At 44.5% G+C, this 22,646-nt stretch overlaps 1 protein-coding gene across 1 annotated transcript in view; it reads right to left on the minus strand.

Moving 5' to 3' along the window:
• The window catches only part of LOC126203152 (uncharacterized), an 80,837-nt gene extending 58,461 nt beyond the window's left edge, over positions 1–22,376 (minus strand). Inside the window, exon 1 of the mRNA XM_049937395.1 lies at positions 22,244–22,376. Coding sequence (XP_049793352.1) covers positions 22,244–22,332 — 89 coding nt within the window. The 5' untranslated portion in view covers positions 22,333–22,376. The remainder of the gene's footprint in view (positions 1–22,243) is intronic.
• Positions 22,377–22,646: the final 270 nt, after the last annotated feature.

Consider the following 22,646-nt stretch of genomic DNA (forward strand, 5'->3'; position numbering starts at 1 on the left):
GACAGAGTTCGGTGTACCAAAGAAATTGGTGAAACTGGTAGAGGTATGCCTAAATGACACAAAAGTTAGGCAACAAAATGACAGAAATCTTCCAAGTTGTAACAGGATTACGCCAAGGAGATGGCCTATCACCTGTCCTCTTCAACCTGGCACTTGAGAAGGTAATGCGTGATTTCAACAAAGAAAACTTCCAGGACATTCAAACTGGCAATGACCAAAAGGCCACATTACATACCTGGCCTATGCAGACGACATTGCATTATTAGTATGCACACAAGAAGGTCTGAAGAGAAGTATCCAGACCTTGAAGTTATTGGCAGCTAGGATCGGTCTACAAATTAGCTCTGAAAAGATTGAGTATATGACCATAGGAAGAAAGATCCAAAACTCTCAAGATTTAATTGTGAACAACACCAGATATAAACGTGTGAAAGAGTTCAAATTTTTACAGAAGTAACATCAACTGTAGCAGAATAAAAGAACGACTGCATGCAGGAAACAAATGCTATCACTCTCTAGACCCTATATTAAAATGTAGAAGCGTCTCTCAACAACTGAAGCTACGGTTGTATAAAACATTGATAATGCCAGTAGTAGTTTATAGTTCTCAAACCTGGAGCACTCGAAAACAAGACCTTAACCAATTGCTTACATTTGAAAGGAAGGTCCTCAGGAAAATAACTGGACCAGTCCGAGATCAGACTACTGGAGAATGCAAAAGACGCCATAACACTGAATTTGAAGAGCTGTACAAGGAGCCTAACATCTTGGGAGTGATGAGAAGCAAAAGACTGCAATGGGCTGGAGATGTAGTTAGAATGGAGGCAACAAAGTGGCCCAAAACCGCAATGGACTGGATACCGTCAGGCAGCAGACCAGTGGCAAGACCTAGAAGGAGGTGGATAATTGGAGTGAGAGAAGACTTGTTGCAGCTTGGAGTCACGGAAAACTGGAGACAGATAGCAGAAGACAGAGACGAATGGAGAGCTCTAACTGTGGTGGCGCGTGATCCACTCAGCTTATCGCGTGAATGAATGATGAATCATAAGACATGATCAGATGTCAATGTAACTTCGCACATGTGCACGCCACCAGGAGCCATGTAAGTGAATAGGCTTGCAGTTCCCTGTGACAGGTAAACGGCTACCAGACTACATCTGTGTTGTTGGTTTTTAGTGTCGGTACTAGGTCTGGTAGGGAGGATGAAGGGCGGTACAAGCGTCTCATATTGACAGGTCGTTGTGGAGGAAGCGGAGACGCCGATAATCGTGTGACGCCGCGTTATCAGAAATTGACGAAGTTTCAGCTGGGCCTCACTGGGGGTCTACATTTTTCCCAGTATCCAGATCTGTGGCGCATTCGGATATGGCAGCGACCCAGTGCTGAACTGCGTGGGAAAGTGAATAGTTGCATGCTAGTCTTCAAGGGCCTTGTCGACCACATCTGACCACGGGATCGTCTTACTAGCCACAGAAGAGTGGCAGTAGACGAAATAAAACTTTACAGTCTGAGATGATACACTGTGTGATCAAAAGTATCCGGACACCCTCAAAAACATACGTTTCTCATATCAGGTGCATTGTACTGCCACCTACTGCCAAGTACTCCATATCAGCGACCTCAATAGTCATTAGACATCGTGAGAGAGCAGAATGGGGCGCTCCGCGGAGTCACGGACTTCGAACGTATCCCTTGAGTCATACGTCTGTACGAGAGATTTTCACATTCCTAAACATCCCTAGTTCCACTGTTTCCGATGTATAGTGAAGTGGAAACGTGAAGGGACACGTACAGCACAAAAACGTACAGGCCGACCTCGTCTGTTGACTGACACAGACCGCCGACATTTGAAGAGGGTCGTAATGTGTAATAGGCAGACATCTATCCAGACCATCACACGGGAATTCCAAACTGCATCAGAATCAACTGCAAGTACTATGACAGTTAGGCGGGACGTGAGAAAACGTGGATTTCATGGTCGAGTGGCTGCTCATAAGCCACACATCACGCTGGTAAATGCCAAACGACGCCTCGCTTGGTGTAAGGAGCGTAAACATTGGACGATTGAACAATGGAAAAACTTTGTGTGGAGTGACGAGTCACGGTACACGATGGCAGGATGTGGGTGTGGCAAATGCCCGATGAACGTCACCTGCCAACGTGTGTAGTGCCAACAGTAAAATTCGTTGACGGCGGTGTTCTGGTGTGGTCGTGTTTTTCATTGAGGGGGCTTGCACCCCTTGTTCTTTTGTGTGGCACTATCACAGCACAGGCCTACATTAATGTTTTAAGCACATTCATGTTTCCCACTGTTGAAGAGCAATTCGGGGATGGCGACTGCAACTTTCACCAAGATCGAGCACCTATTCATAACGCACGGCCTGTGGCGGAGTGGTTACACGCCAATAATATCCCTGTACCGGACTGGCCCGCACAGAGTTCTGCCCTGAATCCAATAGAACACCTTTAGAATTTTTTGAAAGCCGACTTAGTGCCTGACCTCTCCGACCGATATCAATTTCTCTTCTCAGTGCAGCACATCGTGAAGAATGAGCTGCCATTCCCCAAGAAACCCTGCAGCACCTGATCGAATGTGGAAGCTGTCATCAGGGCTAAGGGTGGGCCAACACTATATTGAATTGCAGCATTACCGATGCAGGGCGGCACGAACTTGTAAGTCATTTTCAGCCAGGAGTGCGGATACTTTTGATTACATAGTGTATGTGGTCTTATTTCAGTGATTACAAATTCTGGTCAAATATACAATACAAAGAAGCTTACAGTATGCGACTTCTTATCCGTGAGACGTTGCACCACTTCGTTCATGGATGCAAGCAGTGATTCAGTTGTTAAAGCCGTTGCATCCTCACCTGAGGCAAGTTGGCCCACAACTGTGTAACTGGTTCTCGATATCCTGAATAGTGCCCCCAGGAAGTAATCAACAGTGGGGTTGGTGCACATATGTTCTTTTGGGAATGGGTCTGAGGTCCTTGCTGGCCACAGGGAGAAACTAAACATGATACAGTCAGTTCATAGACAAATGTACCATGTGTGAGTAAGCGTTGTCCTGTTGAAAAATGACACTCCAACACTTTCCAGTCATTTCAGCGATGCTATTTCCCACAAAACATTGCCTGACATGTGCTGTTTTATGACAGGGTGCGTTGTTATGCTGGCGCAAACAGTAATCGTCCTTGAACGGTCCCTCTACTGTGCACACTAAAATACTCATATGTTCATATCCCTCAGCAGTTAGCGTTTTGTTAACTGCGTAAGGACCACAACCGAGGCACGAAAAACATCCCTCTACCGTAACACCACATTCTCTGTAAGTCAGTGTTGGCGCAGGTAACGTCCAGCCAGGCCTTCACCAAACGCACTACTTCCTTGGACTGATATAGGTGCTAGCGTGAGTCATCACTCCAAATTAGTGGTTTTCCAGTCGCCTCTGTCCAATAGCGTCGCTCTTCACACCGCCTCAAGCATCGATTGGTATTCACTGCAAGCAATGCGTGGCTTATGAGAAGCTGCCCCAAATGTGTCCCATTCTTTTTAACTCCCTACGCACGGTCATTGTGCACGGTGGACAGCTTGTAATACTTTCGAACTGAGGACTGATTCCTTCCTCTGATTTCATGCTATTTTTTACAACCACCCTCTGCAATGTTCGACACTACATGAGGTCTTCCCGCTTCTGGTTTAGCTGTAGTTGTTCCTTCGCGCTTTCACTTCACAGTCATATTAACAACAGTCGACTTCGGCAGATTTAGAGGGGTTAAAAAGTCCCTGATAGTTTGTTACTCAGATGACATCCATTGGCTAGTCATCGTTCGAACGAAGGAAGGAATCGAGATTAAGTGTTTTAATATCCCGTCGACACCGAGATCATGGATCACAAGCTCATATTTTCTCAGGTATGGGGATGAAATTGGCCGAGTCCTTTGGAAGGAAGCATCCACGCATTTTCCTGGAGCAATTTAGGGAAATCACAGAAAACCCAATCTGGATGGCCAGAGACGGATTTCAGTCGTCGTTCTCCCGCATGCGAGATCAGTGTGCTAAACACTGCGACACACGCCTCGATCCCACTTTCGATATCACTGAGCTCTCTTGCCCATGCCATTCCACTGCCGAAATGAAATGATCGTATGACATCAATGGCAGGAAGACCCCAACTGCGGTAGTTCGGCCACCGAGTTCGCAAGTCTTTTTAGGTAAATTCATATTGAGTGGTTTGCGCGTCGATGGAGACGAAATAGTGCTGAGGACAAGACAACATCGCGTACCTGTGCGGATTAAATCTCCGACCTGGCCGGGAATCGAACACAGGCCCGCTGCATGAGAGTCAGATGCGCTGATCACTCATCTAAGGAGATGGACATTCTGCTGTTTCTGCTTCTCTACTGACTCCACTGACTGCAACTCTGGTAACATCTTGTGGTCAATTAGGCATTACACAGGGCTGTCCGGATACTATTATCAGATCGTGTAGTCTTGTGAAATCAGATGAATATTTTTGAAACAGCAGCGCGGGATTAGCCTAGCGGTCTAGGCGCTGCAGTCATGGACTGTGCGGCTGGTCCCGGCCGAGGTTCCAGTCCTCCCTCGGGCATGGGTGTGTGTGTGTTTCCCGGCCGCGGTGGTCTCGCGGTTCTAAGCGCGCAGTCCGGAATCGTGCGACTGCTACGGTCGCAGGTTCGAATTCTGTCTCGGGCATGGATGTGTGTGATGTCCTTACGTTAGTTAGGTTTAAGTAGTTCTAAGTTCTAGGGGACTTATGACCACAGCAGTTGAGTCCCATAGTGCTCAGAGCCATTTGAACCATTTTTGTGTGTGTGTTTGTCCTTAGGATAATTTAGGTTAAGTAGTGTGTAAGCGTAGGGACTGATGACCTTAGCAGTTAAGTCCCATAAGATTTCATACACATTTATTTATTTTTGAAACACTGTATTTCTTTTAAGTCATCTGTCTGCTGAATGGTTTTATGCCGCCCACCATTAATACCTCCCCTGAGTTAATCATTTCATTTCAGAGTAGCACTTGCAACCTACGTCCTCAATTATTTGCCAGGTGTATTCTAATCTCTGTCTTCACTTGCAGTTTTTAGCCTTTACAAATCAATCTAGTACCATGGAGGTTATTTCCTGATGCCTTAACACATGTCCTATCATTGTACCAATTCTTCTAGTCAATTTTTTCCATATGATCCTACCTAGCGAGCTGGCGCAATGGTTAACACACTGGACTCGCGTTCGGGAGGACGACGGTTCAAACACGCGTCTGGCCATCCTGACTGAGGTTTTCAGTGATTTCTCTAAACCACTTCTGGCAAACGCCGGGATGGTTCCTTTGAACGGACACAGCCGACTTCTACATCTACGTCATTACTCTGCTATTCACAATAAAGGGCCTGACAGAGGTTTCAATGCACCACCTTCAAGCTGTCTCTCTACTGTTCCACTCTCGAACGGCACTGATTTCTCTTATTTTATCGTGATGATCATTTTTCCCTATGTAGGTGGGTGCCAACAGATTGTTTTCGCACTCTGGGGAGAACCGCCTTTCTTTTAATGGTTGCCACTCCAATTCATATATCATGTCTGTGGCACTATATCCCCTATTTCGCGATGATGCAAAACGAGCTGCCCTTCTTTGTACTTTTTCGATGTCATCCGTCAGTCCGACCTGATGCGGATCCCACACCGCACAGCAAAATTCCAGAGTAGGGCGGACAAGCGTGGTGTTAGCAGTCTCTTTAGTAGACCTTTGCACCTTCTAAGCGTTCTGCCAATGAATCGCAGTCTTTGGTTCGCTCTACTCACAACTTCATGTATGGGATCCTTCCAATTTAGGTTATTTGCGATTGTAATCCCTAAGTATTTAGTTGAATTTACAGCCTTCATATTTGTGTGACTTATCGCGTAATCGAAATTTAGCGGATTTCCCTTAGTACTCATGTGAATAACTTCACACTTTTCTTTATTCAGGGTAAATTGACACTTTCACACATCCTTACCTTATGTCAATCATTTTGCAATTCGTTTTTGTCATCTAATGACTTTAGAAGACTGTAAATAACAGCATCATCTGAAAACAATCGAAGACGGCTACTGAGATTGTCTCCCATGTCGTTAATATAGATCAGGAACAATAGAGGGTCTATAACACTTCCTTGGGGAACGCCGGATATTACTTCAGGTTTATTCAATGACTTTCCATCTATTACTACGAATTGTGACCTTTCTGACAGGAAATCACGAATCCAGTCCCACAACTGAGGCGATATTCCATAGACAAACGGTTCGGTTACAAGACGATTGTGAGGAACGGTGTCGAAAGCCTTCTGGAAATTTAAAAACATGGAATCAATTTGACATCTCCTGTCGATAGCACTCATTACTTCAGGAGTACAAAGAGCTAGTTGTGTTTCACAAAAACGATATTTTCTGAATCCGTGCTGCCTATGTGTCAATAAACCGTTTTCTTCGAGGTACTTCATAATGCTCGAATGCAGTATATGATAAAAAACCCTACTGCAAATCGACGTTTGTGGTATGGGCCTGTAATTCAGCGGATTAAGCGGATTACTCCACTCCCCTTTTTGGGGATAGGTGTGACTAGAACAATTTTCCAATCTTAGATAAGGATCTTTCTGTGAGCGAGTGGTTGTATATAATTGCTAAATATAAGGCTATTATATCAGCATACTCTATGAGAAACTTGACTGGTATATATTCTGGACCGGAGGCCTTGGCTTTATTAAGTGTTTTAAGCTGCTTTGTTACACCGCCGATATCTACTTCTATGTTTCTCATCTTGGCAGTTGTTCTTGATTGGAATTCAGGTATACTTACTTGGTCTTCTTTGGTGAAGGTGTTTCGGAAAACCGTGTTCAAGAACTCTGCTTTAGTGGCACTGTCATCAGTGACTTCACCGTTGTTGTCGCGCAGTGAAGGTATTGATTGTGTCTTGCCGCTGCTGTGCTTTATGTATGACTAGAATCTCTTTCGGTTCTCTGACAGATTCCGAGACAGAATTTCATTGTGGAAATTATTAAAAGCATCTCGCCTTGAAGTACGCGCTACATTTCGAACTTCCGGAAAACTTTCCCAGTCTTGGGGATTTTGCGTCCTTTTAAATTTGGCATGCTTTTTTCGCTGCTTCTGCAACAGCGATCTGAGCCGTTTTGTATACCATGGGGGATCAGTACCATTACTTATTAATGTATTAATTTATCTAGTATGTATCTGTCAACTGCGGTCGATACTATCTCTCTAAAATCATTTCACAACTTTTCTACGTTTATATGATCAGAACGGAAGGAGTGAAGACTGTCTCTTAAAAAGGCGTTAAGAGCATTTTTATCAACTTTTTAAAATAGATATACATTGAGTTTCTGTTTCATGGTTGTAGGTGTTATGGTATTCAGCCTAGCAGCAGCTGCCTTGTAGTAGCTAATCACTGTATTCGTCACGATACTCACTATTTGTCCAAGATTATTTGTTGCTAAGAGGTCAAGTATGCTTTCACATACCATTTATGCTTAGAATGGGCTCATGAACTAATTGTTCAAAATAATTTTCTGAGAAAGCATTCAATAGAATTTCGGATGACGTTTTATGGTTCAAAAATGGTTCAAATGGCTCTGAGCACTATGGGACTTAACATCTATGGTCATCAGTCGCCTATAACTTAGAACTACTTAAACCTGACTAACCTAAGGACATCACACAGCACCCAGTTATCACGAGGCAGAGAAAATCCCTGAACCCGCCTGACGTTTTATGCCTGCCACCGGCTTTAAACGTATAATTTTTTCCAGCATATCGAGGGTAGATGTAAATCACCACCAACTATAACTGAGTATGCTACCTATTTGAAATGAGACTCAAATTGTCTCTGAACTGTTCAGCAACTATATCTTCTGAGTCGGGGTGTAGGTAAAACGATCCAATTAATAACTGATTTAGTTCGATTGTCAGGTATAGCCTCTACCCATAGTATTTCGCCGGAATTATCTACCTCAATTTCACTACAAGGCAAACTACTTCTGAGAGCAATAAATACCCCACCACCAACTGTATATAATCTATCCTTTCTGAACACCGTTAGATGGATTGAAAAAAATTCGGCTGAACTTAATTCCGGCTTTAGCCAGCTTTCTGTACCTATATCTATTTGAGCTTCTATTATGGCTTGGAGCTCTGGTTCTTTCCCAACACAGCTACGAAAATTTACAACTACAATGCCGATCGTTTCTATAACTACCTTACTGTGTTTCTCCTGCCCCCTTTTAGACGGACGCCCCTTCTGTGGTTCCCTGAGACCCTCTAACCTAATAAACCGCCCAGTCCCTTCCACGAAGCCCCCGCTACCCGTGTAGCCGCCTCCTGTGTGTAGTGGACTCCTGACCTATTAAGCGGAACCCGAAAACCTACCACCCAGTGGCGCAAGTCAGGGAATCTGCAGCCTACACAATCACAGAACCACCTGAGCCTCTGATTCAGACCCTCCACTGGGCTCTGCACCACAGTCGGTTCTAACGACGATGCTGTAGATGGTGAGTTCCGCCTTAATCGCTCAAGCAAGACTGGCAGTCTTTACCATTTCCACTAGCTGCCCAAAACCAGAGAGTCTCCTCCGATCCAAAGCGACACACGACATTGGTACCGACATGAGTCACCACCTGCAGTTGGCTGCATCCTGTGTTCTTCATGGCATCCGGAAGCACCCTTTCCACATCCGGAATGACTCCCCCCGGTATGCACACGGAGTGCACACTGGCTTCCTTCCCCTCTTTGGCAGCCATGTTCCTAAGGGGCCCCATTACGCGCCTAACGTTGGAGCTTCCAACTACCAGCAAACCCACCCTCTGTGAATTCCCAGACCTTCCAGGCCGAGAAGCTTCCTCTGAACGACTGCATCCGGCTTAGAGATATCGTCAGCGACAGATAACGCCTGAAACCTGTTCGTCAAATGAACCGGGGAGGCCCTACGATCGGCCCCTCGGAAAGTTTTTCGCGGCCTGCCAGACTTTGGAATGATCTCCCACTTGACCATGGGTGAGGGGTCAACCTCAGTGCAGGTAGTACCATGGGCGGCCACAGCAGTGGACCGATTGGGGGACAAGTGGGACGTGCTAGACGTCCCTCCCATCCCCGCGTACGGCCCCCCACAGTGACGCCCCTTGGCAGCAGCCTCAAGCTGTGTGACGGGAGCCAATGGAGCCTAACCGGCCGGGGTGGCCAAGCGGTTATAGGCGCTACAGTTTGGAACCGCGCGACCGCTACGGTCGCAGGTTCGAATCCTGCCTCGGCCACGGATGTGTGTGATGTCCTTAGGGTTAGTTAGGTTTAAACAGTTCTAAGTTCTAGGGGACTGATGACCTTAGAAGTTAAGTCCCAAAGTGCTCAAAGCCATTTGAACCATTTTAGCCAATGGAGCCTAGAGCTGTGAGTGAAGAGTCGCCAACTCAGCTCGCATCTGTACAGAGCAATCACAGTTCCTATCCATTGCTGGAGTCGTTCCTGTTGAAAACTCGTAAAAATATGTAACAAACGAACCATGTACTCATCTTCAACGTGTTTCCGGCCTTCCAAAAATTATTTGTGCCAGCTAAAAACTTATACTATTACTGAAGAATGTTCCCCATAGACCTGTTTCAATTTTTCAAATGTAACTCGTGTAAAATCCGAGTTTAATACAAGACCTAAAGGCATAACGTTGCTCCAAATTCCGCTGTTCTATTTTTGTATCACACAACAAAACTATAACTTCATTGATGGCTCTCTCAAAAACCATATGATGGCTGTACAGCGCCGAAACTCAGACTGGGCATCTGGAAGGGGTGAACACACCGGTCTACACAAGCAGAACAGTGTCGCCAGATCACTCGCAGTGTTGCCAGTCTCATTGCTTTTCTCACATTCTTTGTAGATCGAATAACTACTGCTCCTACAACCTACCCCTACCGGTTTGAAAACAATGCTTTATAACGTGACTTGTTAGTACTGACGTAGAAGTCGTTGAGTTGAAATGCTACAATACAAGCTAACATCTTCTTAGTTCAATTGTACAGGAGCACCAGTGGAATTCTGAAGAATCTCCCAGCAGAGTGATCGAAAAGTCAGGCATTCGAGAAGTTTGAAGAGGAATGTGGCGTGCCCTAATGAATCAAGAGAGTTACTATCAATCACATTTGCTTTTCTGCGAAAGTTTATTGTGAACGGACATAGATAAATAACTGAAAGGTAACTATTTCAGTTAAAATTTTCCGGCAGCATGTCTCTGTCGTCGCCGCGCGGGATTAGCTGAGCGGTCTAAGGCGCTGCAGTCATGGACTGTGCGGCTGGTTCCGGCGGAGGTTCGAGTTCTCCCTCGGGCATGGGTGTGTGTGTTTGTCCTTAGGATAATTTAGGTTAAGTAGTGTGTAAGCTTGGGGACTGATGACTTTAGCAGTTAAGTCCCATATGATTTCACACACATTTGAACTTTTTTTTTTTTTTTGTCTGTGTCCAGGTTTACACATGAAGGCTTGTCAGCTTTGATAATTTCATTTTGTTATCTCGTACGGCATTATATTAGGGCAACATTGTGATCACAGACCGCACTCATTCTGATCTGCGGTCTCATTTCGCGAACTTGTTGAAGCCGGCTGTTCAGGTGTCTTACACCCAAAAATATTGAATCTAGAACAATGAAGTAAATTTCGAGATTACATTTTTCTAGGTAACACATTAAATAATTTTGCAAGATCACAGATTAATGTAAGCACGGGATACGTCATTACAAATGTGAAATGCCGGTGTCTTAATAACTAATTTAAATGCCAAAATGTTGAATGCAAGCATGCAAACCTTCATCCATTAATATATTTTGTTGCACAGGTGGCGGATGTCAGTTTGTGGGATGGAGTTCCAAACCTGCTGCAGTAGGTCGGTCGACACAGGAACGGCTAATGCTGTTTATGGATGGCGATGGAGTTGTCGTCGTCCGATAATCTCCCATATGTGCTCGATTGGAGACCTTTCTGGTGATCGACAAGCCAACATGTTGGGTTCCAAAGCGGCATGGATATGTGTTATCCTATTGGAAAACACCCCTGGAATGCTGTTCATGAATGCCAGCGCAAGAGGTCGAATCACCAGACTGACACAGTTCTGCAGCCAGGGTGTATGGTATAACCACAAGAGTGCTCTTGATGTCATACGAAATCGCAATCCAGACTGTGGGCCAAGTTGTAAGTCCAGTGTGTCCATCACGTAGTCAGGTTAGTCGCAGGCCCTCAACTCGCCGCCTTCTAACCAAATACACTGCCTTAACTGGCACCTGGGAAGAACCAACATTCAACAGAAAACACAGCACTACAATCTGCCCTCCAATATGATCTGGCTGGGCACCACTGAAGTCACAGATGGCTTTGGTTTGTGGTCAGTGGAATGTACGCTACAGAGCTTCTGCCTCGGAGCTCTCATTGAAGTAACCGATTTGTAACCGTCTGTTGTGTCACTGTGGTGCCAACCATTGCTCATATTGCTGCTGCAGATGCACTAAGATGCTCCAGAGCCATACAAAGAATACGTTAGTGTTCTCTCTCGGTAGTACGACTTGGCCATCCACAGACCTGTTTCCTTGAGACAGTACATTCTCATGACCCCTGCGCCAGCAATCAAGTACACATTCCTGGCAAGTTTTTCTGCAGTCTCGCAGAAGGAATGTTTACCTTCTCGCAGCCCTATTAAATGACCTCTTTCAAATTCAGTGAGGTGTTGATAAGACGTTCTTGGAAAATATCAACTCACCACGTCCAATATCAAAGGTAACTAACGCTCACGAACGTTGTAACGTGTATTTAAAACAAATCTGATTTGCATCCCAACTAGCGCCACTCTTACGCGACTGGTGCGAAGTTTTAATAGACATCATCTTCCAGCAGTAGAAACACGCCTACCAAGTTTCGTTTGTGCTGGACAGCTGCTTCTTGGTGATGCAGTTACTTTCTGTCAGAGTTTATTTCCACACTGTGATTTGTTTCTGGAAATATTGACTGAGTAGAAGGACGTGCAACATTCATTCAGAGACCGCTAAGCGGAAAAACAATACGGGCTTGATTTACACTCCCTCAAGCACTGGACAGGAAGGTGTGCACTATTCATCAGGTTTCATTTCTAACAGGCTTCCAGCATAACTGAAATAACTGAGTGGTAAACCCCAAGTATTCAAATCCAAGTCGAAAGATTTCCTTGTGGCACACTACTATTCTGTACAGGAGTCCCTCGCAGTAGCTGACAACTTTTTTCTGTGGTGTGTTATTTATTCATGCACTTCCTGTTTTTCGTGTTTTATTAATTATTTAATCTTTTGCTCATAAAGTTTCTAATCAGTATTCTCTAAACTGCGTGTTGACTCTTTTCATAGCACGTAGCTGTAGCTCGCATGGTCCCAAGCCATCTGATGAACAAATAAAAAACAAGTAAAATGAAGCTTTTCAGCAACGTTTCTTCCTCATCTGTAGGAGATATCTTCAGGCCAAGTACATGAACATCTCTGAGCGAAGACACAATTTTCCATTAAAAGTAATCGTTTGAGATTACCCCCCCCCCCCCGCCCTACCTACGAAAATTCAGGATCCGTATTTTCTATTATTCAATTTCAAACTCTCTTCGTCTAATTAATTGTCTACACATTGTACTGCCTGTTATAATATGGCCAACTTACCAGTTTTTCCGCAGCGACAGTTCCTCATGTGTTCGGCTGTTTATACCCTGGGGCGAAACGTTAGTGAGAAGTTTTATACTAGGATCAAGGTTTCTCAACCTACAAGTTCTGACTAAAATTAACACCGGACGTCTGAGCTTTCACAATACATTGCGCAAAAGAATTAAAGGGTCACTTTTTTGAAACCCCGTCATTTCACCCCATTTCGACACAGAAGTGTAAAATTTGGCTCAAAGCTGCCTGAAAACTTTCTCTGTAATGATGCAAAAGCGTGGCACCCTTTGACGTCAGCCTCAGGTTCGGCGGAGCTTCAAACACCAAGGTGTCGACACACGCGAAGAAAGGTCTAGAAGCCAGAAGTTGACGTCGGATTAATGTTGCTGCATTGGTAACAACATTCACCACCACAATTCTGCCCAACGCCACCGCGAACATGTCACACAATGAAAAAGTCGTCACCACCCCCAATTCTCCATATCTCACCCCAACATCTCACCCCTTTTCTTGACGCCTCTGCGAAGTCGGTCAGAACCGCGACGTCCATCGATGAAATCATGTGGTTCTCTTGTGGCCGAGGAAAACATTTCAGACACACCGTCACTCAGAATCGACAAGAAGGGGCCTCAGGAGTTGGTGTATAAATGGCGTCAATGAAAAACACCCCTTCTATTGGCGAGTCGATTCCCATACATTTCAAGATCTAGAACGTTCTTCACAGCCTATCAGACTGCCGAAACCCCCGGGCGGATTCATTTCTTCTCTAACAGCTTCGTGGTCTTGCCACCCCTTTGAACATGAGTAACGTAGAAGTAAATATCCTCGGAGTAGTGAAGTAACAGTAAAAAGAGCGATGCGTGAAGGATACAACCACTACCACCGTCATATCTTAGCAAAATATCTTGCTGAAAACCCAAGGAAATTCTGGTCTTAAGTAAAATCGGTAAGCGGGTCGAAGGCTTCCGTCCAGTCACTCACTGATCAATCTGGCCTGGCAACGGAAGACAGCAAAACGAAAGCTGAAATTTTAAATTTGGCATTTGAAATATCTTTCACGGAGAAGGATCGTACAGTCATACCGCCATTTGAGTCTCGTACAGATTCCCGTATGGAGGACATAGTGATAGACATCCATGGGGTTGTGAAGCAGCTGAATGGGTTGAAAATAAATAAATCACCAGGTCCTGATGGGATTCCAATTCGGTTTTACAGAGAGTACTCTACTGTATTGGCTCCTTACTTAGCTTGCATTTATCGCGTATCTCTTGCCCAACGTAAAGTCCCGAGCGACTGGAAAAAAGCGCAGGTGACGCCTGTATATAAGAAGGGTAGAAGGACGGATCCTCAAAATTACAGACCAATAGCGCTTGACACAGTCACGTCGATTAAAAATTTGGTTGTAACATTGCAGAGCGATATGAAGTGGGACAAGCATGTAATGGCAGTTGTGGGGAAGGCAGACAGTCGCCTTCGGTTCATTGGTAGAATTTTGGGAAGATGTGGTTCATCTGTAAAGGAGACCGCTTATAAAACACTAATACGATCTATTCTTGAGTACTGCTCGAGCGTTTGGGATCCCTATGAGGTCGGATTGACGGAGGACATAGAAGCAATTCAGAGACGGGTTGCTAGATGTGTAACTGGTAGGTTTGATCATCACGCGAGTGTTACGGAAATGCTTCAGTAACTCGGGTGGGAGTCTCTGGAGGAAAGGAGGCGTTCTTTTCGTGAATCACTACTGAGGAAATTTAGAGAACCAGCATTTGAGGCTGACTGCGGTACAATTTTACTGCCGCCAACATATATATCGCGGAAAGACCACAAAGATAAGATAAGAGAGATTAGGGCTCGTACAGAGGCATATAGGCGGTCATTTTTCCCTCGTTCTGTTAGGGAGTGGAACAGGGAGAAAAGATGCTAGTTGTGGTACGAGGTACCCTCCGCCACGCACCGTATGGGGGATTGCGGAATATGTATGTAGTTGTAGAACTTAAATCACTTAATAAAAATGATAGGTTCCTTTCAGAGTACGCTGATGCAAAGCTCCATCCTTAACAGTCATATACAACCGCTCGCTCGACGAAAGATCTGTACCCAAAGAACGGAAAGTTGCACAGGTCACACTAGTATTCAAGAAAGCTAGTAGGCGTAATACACTAAACTACAAGCCCATATCATTAACGTCGATGTGCAGCAGCATTTTGGAACATATACTGTGTTCGAGCCGGCCGCGGTGGTCTAGCGGTTCTAGGCGCTCAGTCCGGAACCGCGCCACCGCTACGGTCGCAGGTTCGAATCCTGCCTCGGACATGGATGTGTGTGATGTCCTTAGGTTAGTTAGGTTTAAGTAGTTCTAAGTTCTAGGGGACTGATGACCACAGATGTTAAGTCCCATAGTGCTCAGAGCCATTTGAACCCATTGTGCTCAGAGCCATTTGAACCATTTGAACCATAACTGACTATTGACACACAGTCAACATGGATTTAGAAAACATCGTTCTTGTGAAACACAACTAGATCTTTACTCGCATGAAGTGTTAAGTGCAATTGACAAGGGATTTCAGATTGATTCCGTATTTTTGGATTTCCGGAAGGCTTTTGACACTGTACCACACAAGCGGCTTGAAGTGAAATTACGTGCTAATTGAATATCGTCTCAGTTATGTGACTGGATTCATGATTTCCTATCAGAGACGTCACAGTTCGTAGTAACTGACGGAAAGTCATCGAGTACAACAGAAGTGATTTCTGGCGTTTGGTGTTCCTTATCTTCTATGTAAACGATGTGGGAGACTACCTGAGCAACCGCCTTAGGTTGCTTGCAAATGACGCTGTCGTTTATCGAGTAGCAAAGTCATCTGAAGATCAAAAAAAATTGCAAAAAGATTTAGAAAAGATATCTGTACGGTGCGAAAATTGCCAATTGACCCTTAATAACGAAGAGTGTAAGGTCATCCACATGAGTGCTAAAAGGAATCCGCTAAAATTCGGTTACACAATAAATCAGTCAAAACTAAAGGCCGTAAATTCAACTAAGTACGTAGGAATTACAATTACGAACCATTTAAATTGGAAGGAACACATAAAAATGTTGTGGGGAAGGCTAACCAAAGACAGCGTTTTATTGATAGGACACTTATAAAATGTAACAGATCTATTAAGGAGACTGCCTACAGTACGCTTATCCGCCCTCTTTTAGAATACTGCTGCGCGGTGTGGGATCTTTACCAGACAGGACTGACGGATTACAGTGAAAAATATATATACTAAGATGGTATCTGTTCTTTCGGACATGTCCGAAAGAACAGATACCATCTTAGTAAATGTATAGTTAAGGCTCACCGGCCACTTGACCATCTTCTTCTTCTGTGCGAATGCACAAATAGTGCCCGAACTCTTACGGGAATCGGCTATGAATGTAGTGCGGAACAATACGTTGAGAGTGTGGGTTTCGCGGGAGGCGTGCCAGAGATAAATCCCTGCAGTCGCGCTGTCCTCTGTGTCCTCGGTGGCTCAGATGGATGGAGCGTCTGCCATGTAAGCAGGAGATCCCGGGTTCGAGTTCCGGTCGGGGCACACATTTTCATCTGTCCCCGTTGACGTATGTCAACGCCTGTAAGCAGCTAAGGGTGTTCATTTCATCGTAATTACATCGAAAAAGTTCAATGAAGGGCAGCATGTTTTGTATTGTCGCGAAATAGGGGAGATAGTGTCACTGAAATGATACAGGATTTGGGGTGGACATCATTAAAACAAAGGCGTTTTTCGTTGCGGCGGAATCTTCTCACGAAATTTCAATCACCAACATTCTCCTCCGAACGCGAAAATATTTTGTTCACACCGACCTACGTAGAGAGAAACGATCACTATGATAAAATAAGATAAATCAGAACTTGTGCGGGAAGATATAGGTGTCCGTTCTTTCTGCTCGCTATAAGAGATTTGAATAATAGAGAATTGTGAAGGTTGTTCGATGAATCCTCTGCCAGGCACTTAAATGTGATTTGCAGAGTATCCATGTAGATGTAGATGTAGATGTAGAACGTAATCTGGTCCCTTTGGAGTGCATCGCAAGGGCAATTTTTGCTCTGGTATATACAGTGGAACTACTATGGACCGCTCAATACCATTCGATGAAATCGGAATGTGATCTGACGCATCAGATCACAGCTCTCCTGTTTCGCACCCTTTTCTGTCGTCCTAACACACGCATGAATAAAATGGCCGAGTATCTCTCTAAGACGCCTAATTCGATAATGCTCTCGGTGCTACCTGAGCCCCTTTGTTGAACACTTTAAAAATTAACCTGTACAGCTTTGACCAATCCTAGGCGTCTGCGGGCAGGTAACCCCTTCGACACCCAACAACTGAATGACGCTTCATTGCTGCCCTACAGCCTGCTTGCAGGCATGCGAAATCTGAGGTGTGCTGGTAGGGTCGCCTGCCTGAAGATGTATACGAATTAGTCAGGGATTATCTCTGTACAGGAACATTTTTTTTAGTGCTGTGTGAGTGGCATCGAGGATGTCACCGAACTGATGTATCTTACAGGGACCCTCTGCCATTTCATTCATGCATGTGTCAATGTTGCCGCGTCCCATTCATCATACACAGGAGGATGCGAAACAGTATGGCTGAGAAGCGTAAACACCCTTCGCTGCTTCGTATCACGTTCAAATCACATAGAATGCTTTTGAATCCTCCCTAGTTAACCAGAGAAAAAACTGTGGTTGCGTTACTTTTCAAAATGGTCAGATCACGTTCTCTACGGTTTCAGCCCCACAACGGCCTTAGAGAAGAGCTGTTCTCTTGTACATCAGACTGCGAACTATCATTTCCGACAGCGAAATGTATGTAAATGAAGGCCCAAAGGGAGGAGGTGGTTTTATTGACTGCCGTTGTGCAACCTCCTGAACCCTTTTCGTGTCGATTCTGACCGGTGGTGTGTTTAAAATGTTTTCCTCGTCCACGCGTACGAAAACAGCGTGATTTAAACGTCGGGTGTCGCAGTTGTGACCTCCATCGCAGAAGCGTCAAGCGATGGTGTGAGATGTCGTTAAGGCGGAAGGGGGGAGGAGGAATACACCTTCCCATTGTGTGACATATTCACGGTGACGCTGGGCAGAATTGTGAAATTTGTTGCCAACGTGACATAATTAACGCACCTTACGTCTCATATGAACTTCTGCGTTCTGGTATTTTTTTCGTGTGTGTAGACCACCTTAGTGTTCAAAGAATCGTCAAGCCCGAGGCTGACGCCGTAGGGCGCCATGCTTTTGCACCATTACAGGGGTCGGCTGTAGGCATCTCTGACCCAAATTTCACATTTATACGACACAATGGGACGAAAAGGACGTGGTTTCAAAAAAGTGACCTTTCATTCTTTTCCTCAGTGTATTACGAAAACAAATTATTATTTAACAATATTATGAAAAGGGAACTTGCTGCTTACCATATAGCGGAGATGCTGAGCCGCAGATAGGCACAATATAAAGACTCTTACAATTAAAGCTTTCGGCCATTAAGGCCTCCGTCAACAATAGGTGCCAGACACCCCCCCCCCTCACACACACACACACACACACACACACACACACACACACACACGCAAACTCAACTCAGAGGACTGCAGTCGTGTATGTGTGTCTGACATCAATTGTTGAAGAAGGCCTTAATGGCCGAAAGCTTTAATTGTGAGATTCTTTATGTTGTGCCTATCTGCGACTCAGCATCTCCGCTATATGGTGAGCAGCAACTTTCCTTTTTATAATGTTGTTACATTCCATCCTGGATTTTTCCTGGTTTGAAATTATTATTTAAAATAATCTTCATCAGTATTTCAGCCTCTGCTGCTTCCATAATTGTTACCGAAAATTAATGAAACATTTTGATACTGTAAAATGTAACACACGCGTGAAACTAATATTAACTGCATTGTTTAAATTTTGTGTCCGATTTCGTAAGCATCCAAACTCATTGCTGATTAGTTCCTTACACAAAGTTCATTTCCAAAGCATTGCTTGTGTCTTATTCGTATGAACAGTCATGCAGTAATTTAACAGAATAGTTATGAATAGCTTATATTTACTGCATACATTTTATGCATTTTGCCATATAAACTGCTCTGCGCCCTATCAAATCTTAACTGTTGTATTGCATTGCTCACGAATCTACAAACAAAATAAAAACAGTTTAGGCAATACTGAAATATTTTGGAGAATTTTCTGAACCATTTGAGATCAGAAGAGGGATTAGGTCAGGGGATGGATTATCGACATTATTTGTCAGTTTAGATTTGGAGAAATTTATCAGGAAATGGTAAAATGAAACTAAAGGCAGAAATATTTACAGAAGCCTCCAAAATTAAATTCGTCTTTGTTGTCTATTGCTTCCTGTCAACTTTACTGTCATCTCCAATTACGGACCAGAAGCAATCCAATCTGTGGAGAAACTTAATGAAATAGCGGAAAAAATTGGTTCCAAATTTCATAGGAGAAGACGCACCACACTGAAGGGACCAGAACGAGATTCAACAATCAGATTTTATCACCGAATTCGACACAATTACCCAGGCAGAGAAATTCAAGTATCCAGGAGTAACTATCGAACCAGATAGGATAAATCGGGAAGCTTAGAAAGGAATAATTACAAGTCTACAAAAAAGTCATTTGGCACAGATACGACAAACGTGGGAATTCCATAAATTAATTGTAGTGTTTCATACACCTTTTGCTACAAAATTCTATTTTGTGTAAAAGAAGCCGGACAACTGCAATTACGACTCGTGCTCTGATGGTTTCGTACAAACTTGATTATGTATGAAGATAACAGTAGTAATTTATGTGCATCTAAGTGGCCTGGTGCAACTCTTTTTAACTGGACCCCAGTCAGGAGACATGTGTTTCCCTAACCTACCCCAGTTATAAAACCGGGAAAAGGGGACCCACAGTTTAACGTCGAATCGTAACTAAGTGTGGTTTCTGGCAACCCTTCACATCGTTTAGAGGTGAAGGTTAGTCTACAACGAAGATCGAAGAAAACGAAACCGTGGTACGACTGAGATCCGATCCTGCGACCTCATGGTGAAAATTTTTATTTTCAGACAATTATCAGAGTTCAGGCACTCACACATAATCAACTTCGCTGTGCAAAATTCCAGGACATGTTCAGATTTGCTTGGACATATGCAGCATTTGACGGTCTACACACGGAAAAATTTGAAAACCTTAAAAACATATGTTTTGACAGAGCACAGAGAAAACTGTGCGACTGTGAAACTGTTGCATTCATTTGTTGAAGTTTATGTGACACACTCTTATGTTTTCATCAATTTTTGGAAGTGATTATCACATCCACAAGAAAACCTAAATCGGGCAAGGTAGAAGAATCTTTTTACCCATTCGCCAAGTGTGCAAGTTAGGTGTGTCGACGACATATTCCTGTCATGTGACGCACATGCCGTCACCACTGTCGTGTAGAATATATCAGACACGTTTTCTTGTGGAGGAATCGGTTGACCTATCACCTTGCGATCAAATGTTTTCGGTTCCCATTGGAGAGGCACGTCCTTTCGTCTACTAATCGCACGGTTTTGCGGTGCGGTCGCAAAACACAGACACTAAACTTATTACAGTGAACAGAGACGTCAATGAACGAACGGACGGATCATAACTTTGCGAAAGTAAAGAAAGTAAAATTTTCAGTCGAGGGAAGACTTGAACGAAGGACCTCTCACTCCGCAGCCGTTCACGCTAACCACGGGACCACGGCGCGCCTGTACTCATATCATCCCTGATGTTGCCTATATTACCCATGGACTACTCAGTTAGTATATTTTGCTTATTTTTTCATAGTTCCCCACAACTTCTTCCTGTTTTCTCGATTGATCTGTGTTCAGTTTTTCAAGGCCTATCCACTGTGCCAAATTATAACTAAATCTGAGGGGGGTGCGATGGGGAGGTTCCCTTGTCAGAGCCATTTGAACCTTTTTTTTTTTTGTTTTGTTTTGCTAAACACACTGGACCTCCCCCTGGTTTTTTGGTCTGGAGTGCGATTTCGTAGACAGCAGGAGCACTCTTGTGGCTATCCCACACACCCTGACTGCAAATATGTACGTCACTTTGGTGATTCGACCTGTTGTGTTTCCCATTCATGAACAGCATTCCAACAGGAGACCGCTCGCCCACATACCTCTGTTGAAACGCAACATATTCTACAGAGTGTTGACATGTTGCCTTGACCTGCTCGGTCATCACATCTGTCATATGGGACATCACTGAACGACAACTCCAGCGTCATCCACAAACAGCATTGATCGCCTCTGTATTGACCAACCAAATACATCAAACTCCAGCCCACAAACTGACATACGGCACCTGTACGACACTATGCATACACGGCTTCATGCTTACACTCATTATTCTGGAAGTTAAACTGCTTATTAATATACCAGCATTTCACATTTACAATGGCTTATCTCCCACGTATATTAACCTCTGATCTTGCAATGTTAATCACGTGACTGTGTTACAACTAGACTAATGTAATGCATTGCGAATACATAGAAAGAAGGTTCCTTTACTGTATGATTATATGATAGCGGAACAAACACTGGTAGCAGTTACCTCTGTGAAATATCTGGGAGTATGCGTGAGGAACGATTTGAAGTGGAATGATCATATAAAATTTATTGTTGGTAAGGCGGGTTCCAGGTTGAGATTCATTGGTAGAGTCCTTAGAAAATGTAGTCCATCAACAAAGGAGGTGGCTTACAAAACACTCGTTCGACCTATACTTGAGTATTGCTCATCAGGTTGGCAGAGGAGCTAGAGAAGATCCAAAGAAGAGCGGCGCGTTTCGTCACAGGGTTATTTGGTAAGCGTGATAGCCTTACGGAGATGTTTGGCAAACTCAAGTGGCAGACTCTGCAAGAGAGGCGCTCTGCATCGCGGTGTAGCTTGCTGTCCAGGTTTCGAGAGGGTGCGTTTCTGGATGAGGTATCGAATATATTGCTTCTCCCTACTTATACCTCCCGAGGAGAACACGAATGTAAAATTAGAGAGATTCAAGTGCACACGGAGGCTTTCCGGCAGTCGTTCTTCCCGCGAACCATACGCGACTGCAACAGGAAAGGGAGGTAATGACAGTGGCATGTAAAGTGCCCTCCGCCACACACCGTTGGTTGGCTTGCGGAGTATAAATGTAGATGTAGATGTAGATGTAGAATGTATTCCCTAAATTTCATTACTACACATTAATTACTTTTTTGTGCTGCGATTTTTTCCCGTCAGTGTATAACACCGTACTACACACACGAACACACACACACACACACACATACACACATTATAGTAATGTAAAAGATTCAGACACACTTAACATAAAATTCTCACTTCGCGAAGGAGGTGCCAGTGGCGCGAAGGACAGGAAGGACCTTTGAGATAGGTAGCTGAAACCTGCCCTTCGGGTTTTCCCAGCCAAGCATGCCTTATACATTTTACAGAGGTAGTTGCTAGTGAAATGACAGTACCTGGTGGGCGAGGCGTGTGCGCAGGGGGACCGCCGCAGCAGCAAGGCGCAGGCAGCCAGCAGCAGCAAGCGTGGACAACAGCACAGCATGGCGAGGACTCGCTGAGTGACGCAACAGGCAGACGCCGCCAGTAGTACAGTCTGCCGGCAAACTGAGCTCCGGGCTCCCGAGTCCCCACTCTCCATACTCCTCCACTACGTCACACGTCGAGGCCGTGGTGCGTACCTCACAGCACGGCACACTGCAGGTGTTACGAGAGGCAGCAGCCGTCTCTGGAGGGGTGCGGGCAACTATTTCAAACGAGTTTAACAATTTTTGACTACGCGTTTACATGAATGCGAGCACTCGATAGCACACGACAAAGTTAAGACCTTTAGTAGGTGCCTTTTCAATTGCAGTGTGG

Source organism: Schistocerca nitens, chromosome 9, assembly GCF_023898315.1.
Source record: "Schistocerca nitens isolate TAMUIC-IGC-003100 chromosome 9, iqSchNite1.1, whole genome shotgun sequence".
Classification (NCBI taxonomy): Eukaryota; Metazoa; Arthropoda; class Insecta; order Orthoptera; family Acrididae; genus Schistocerca; species Schistocerca nitens.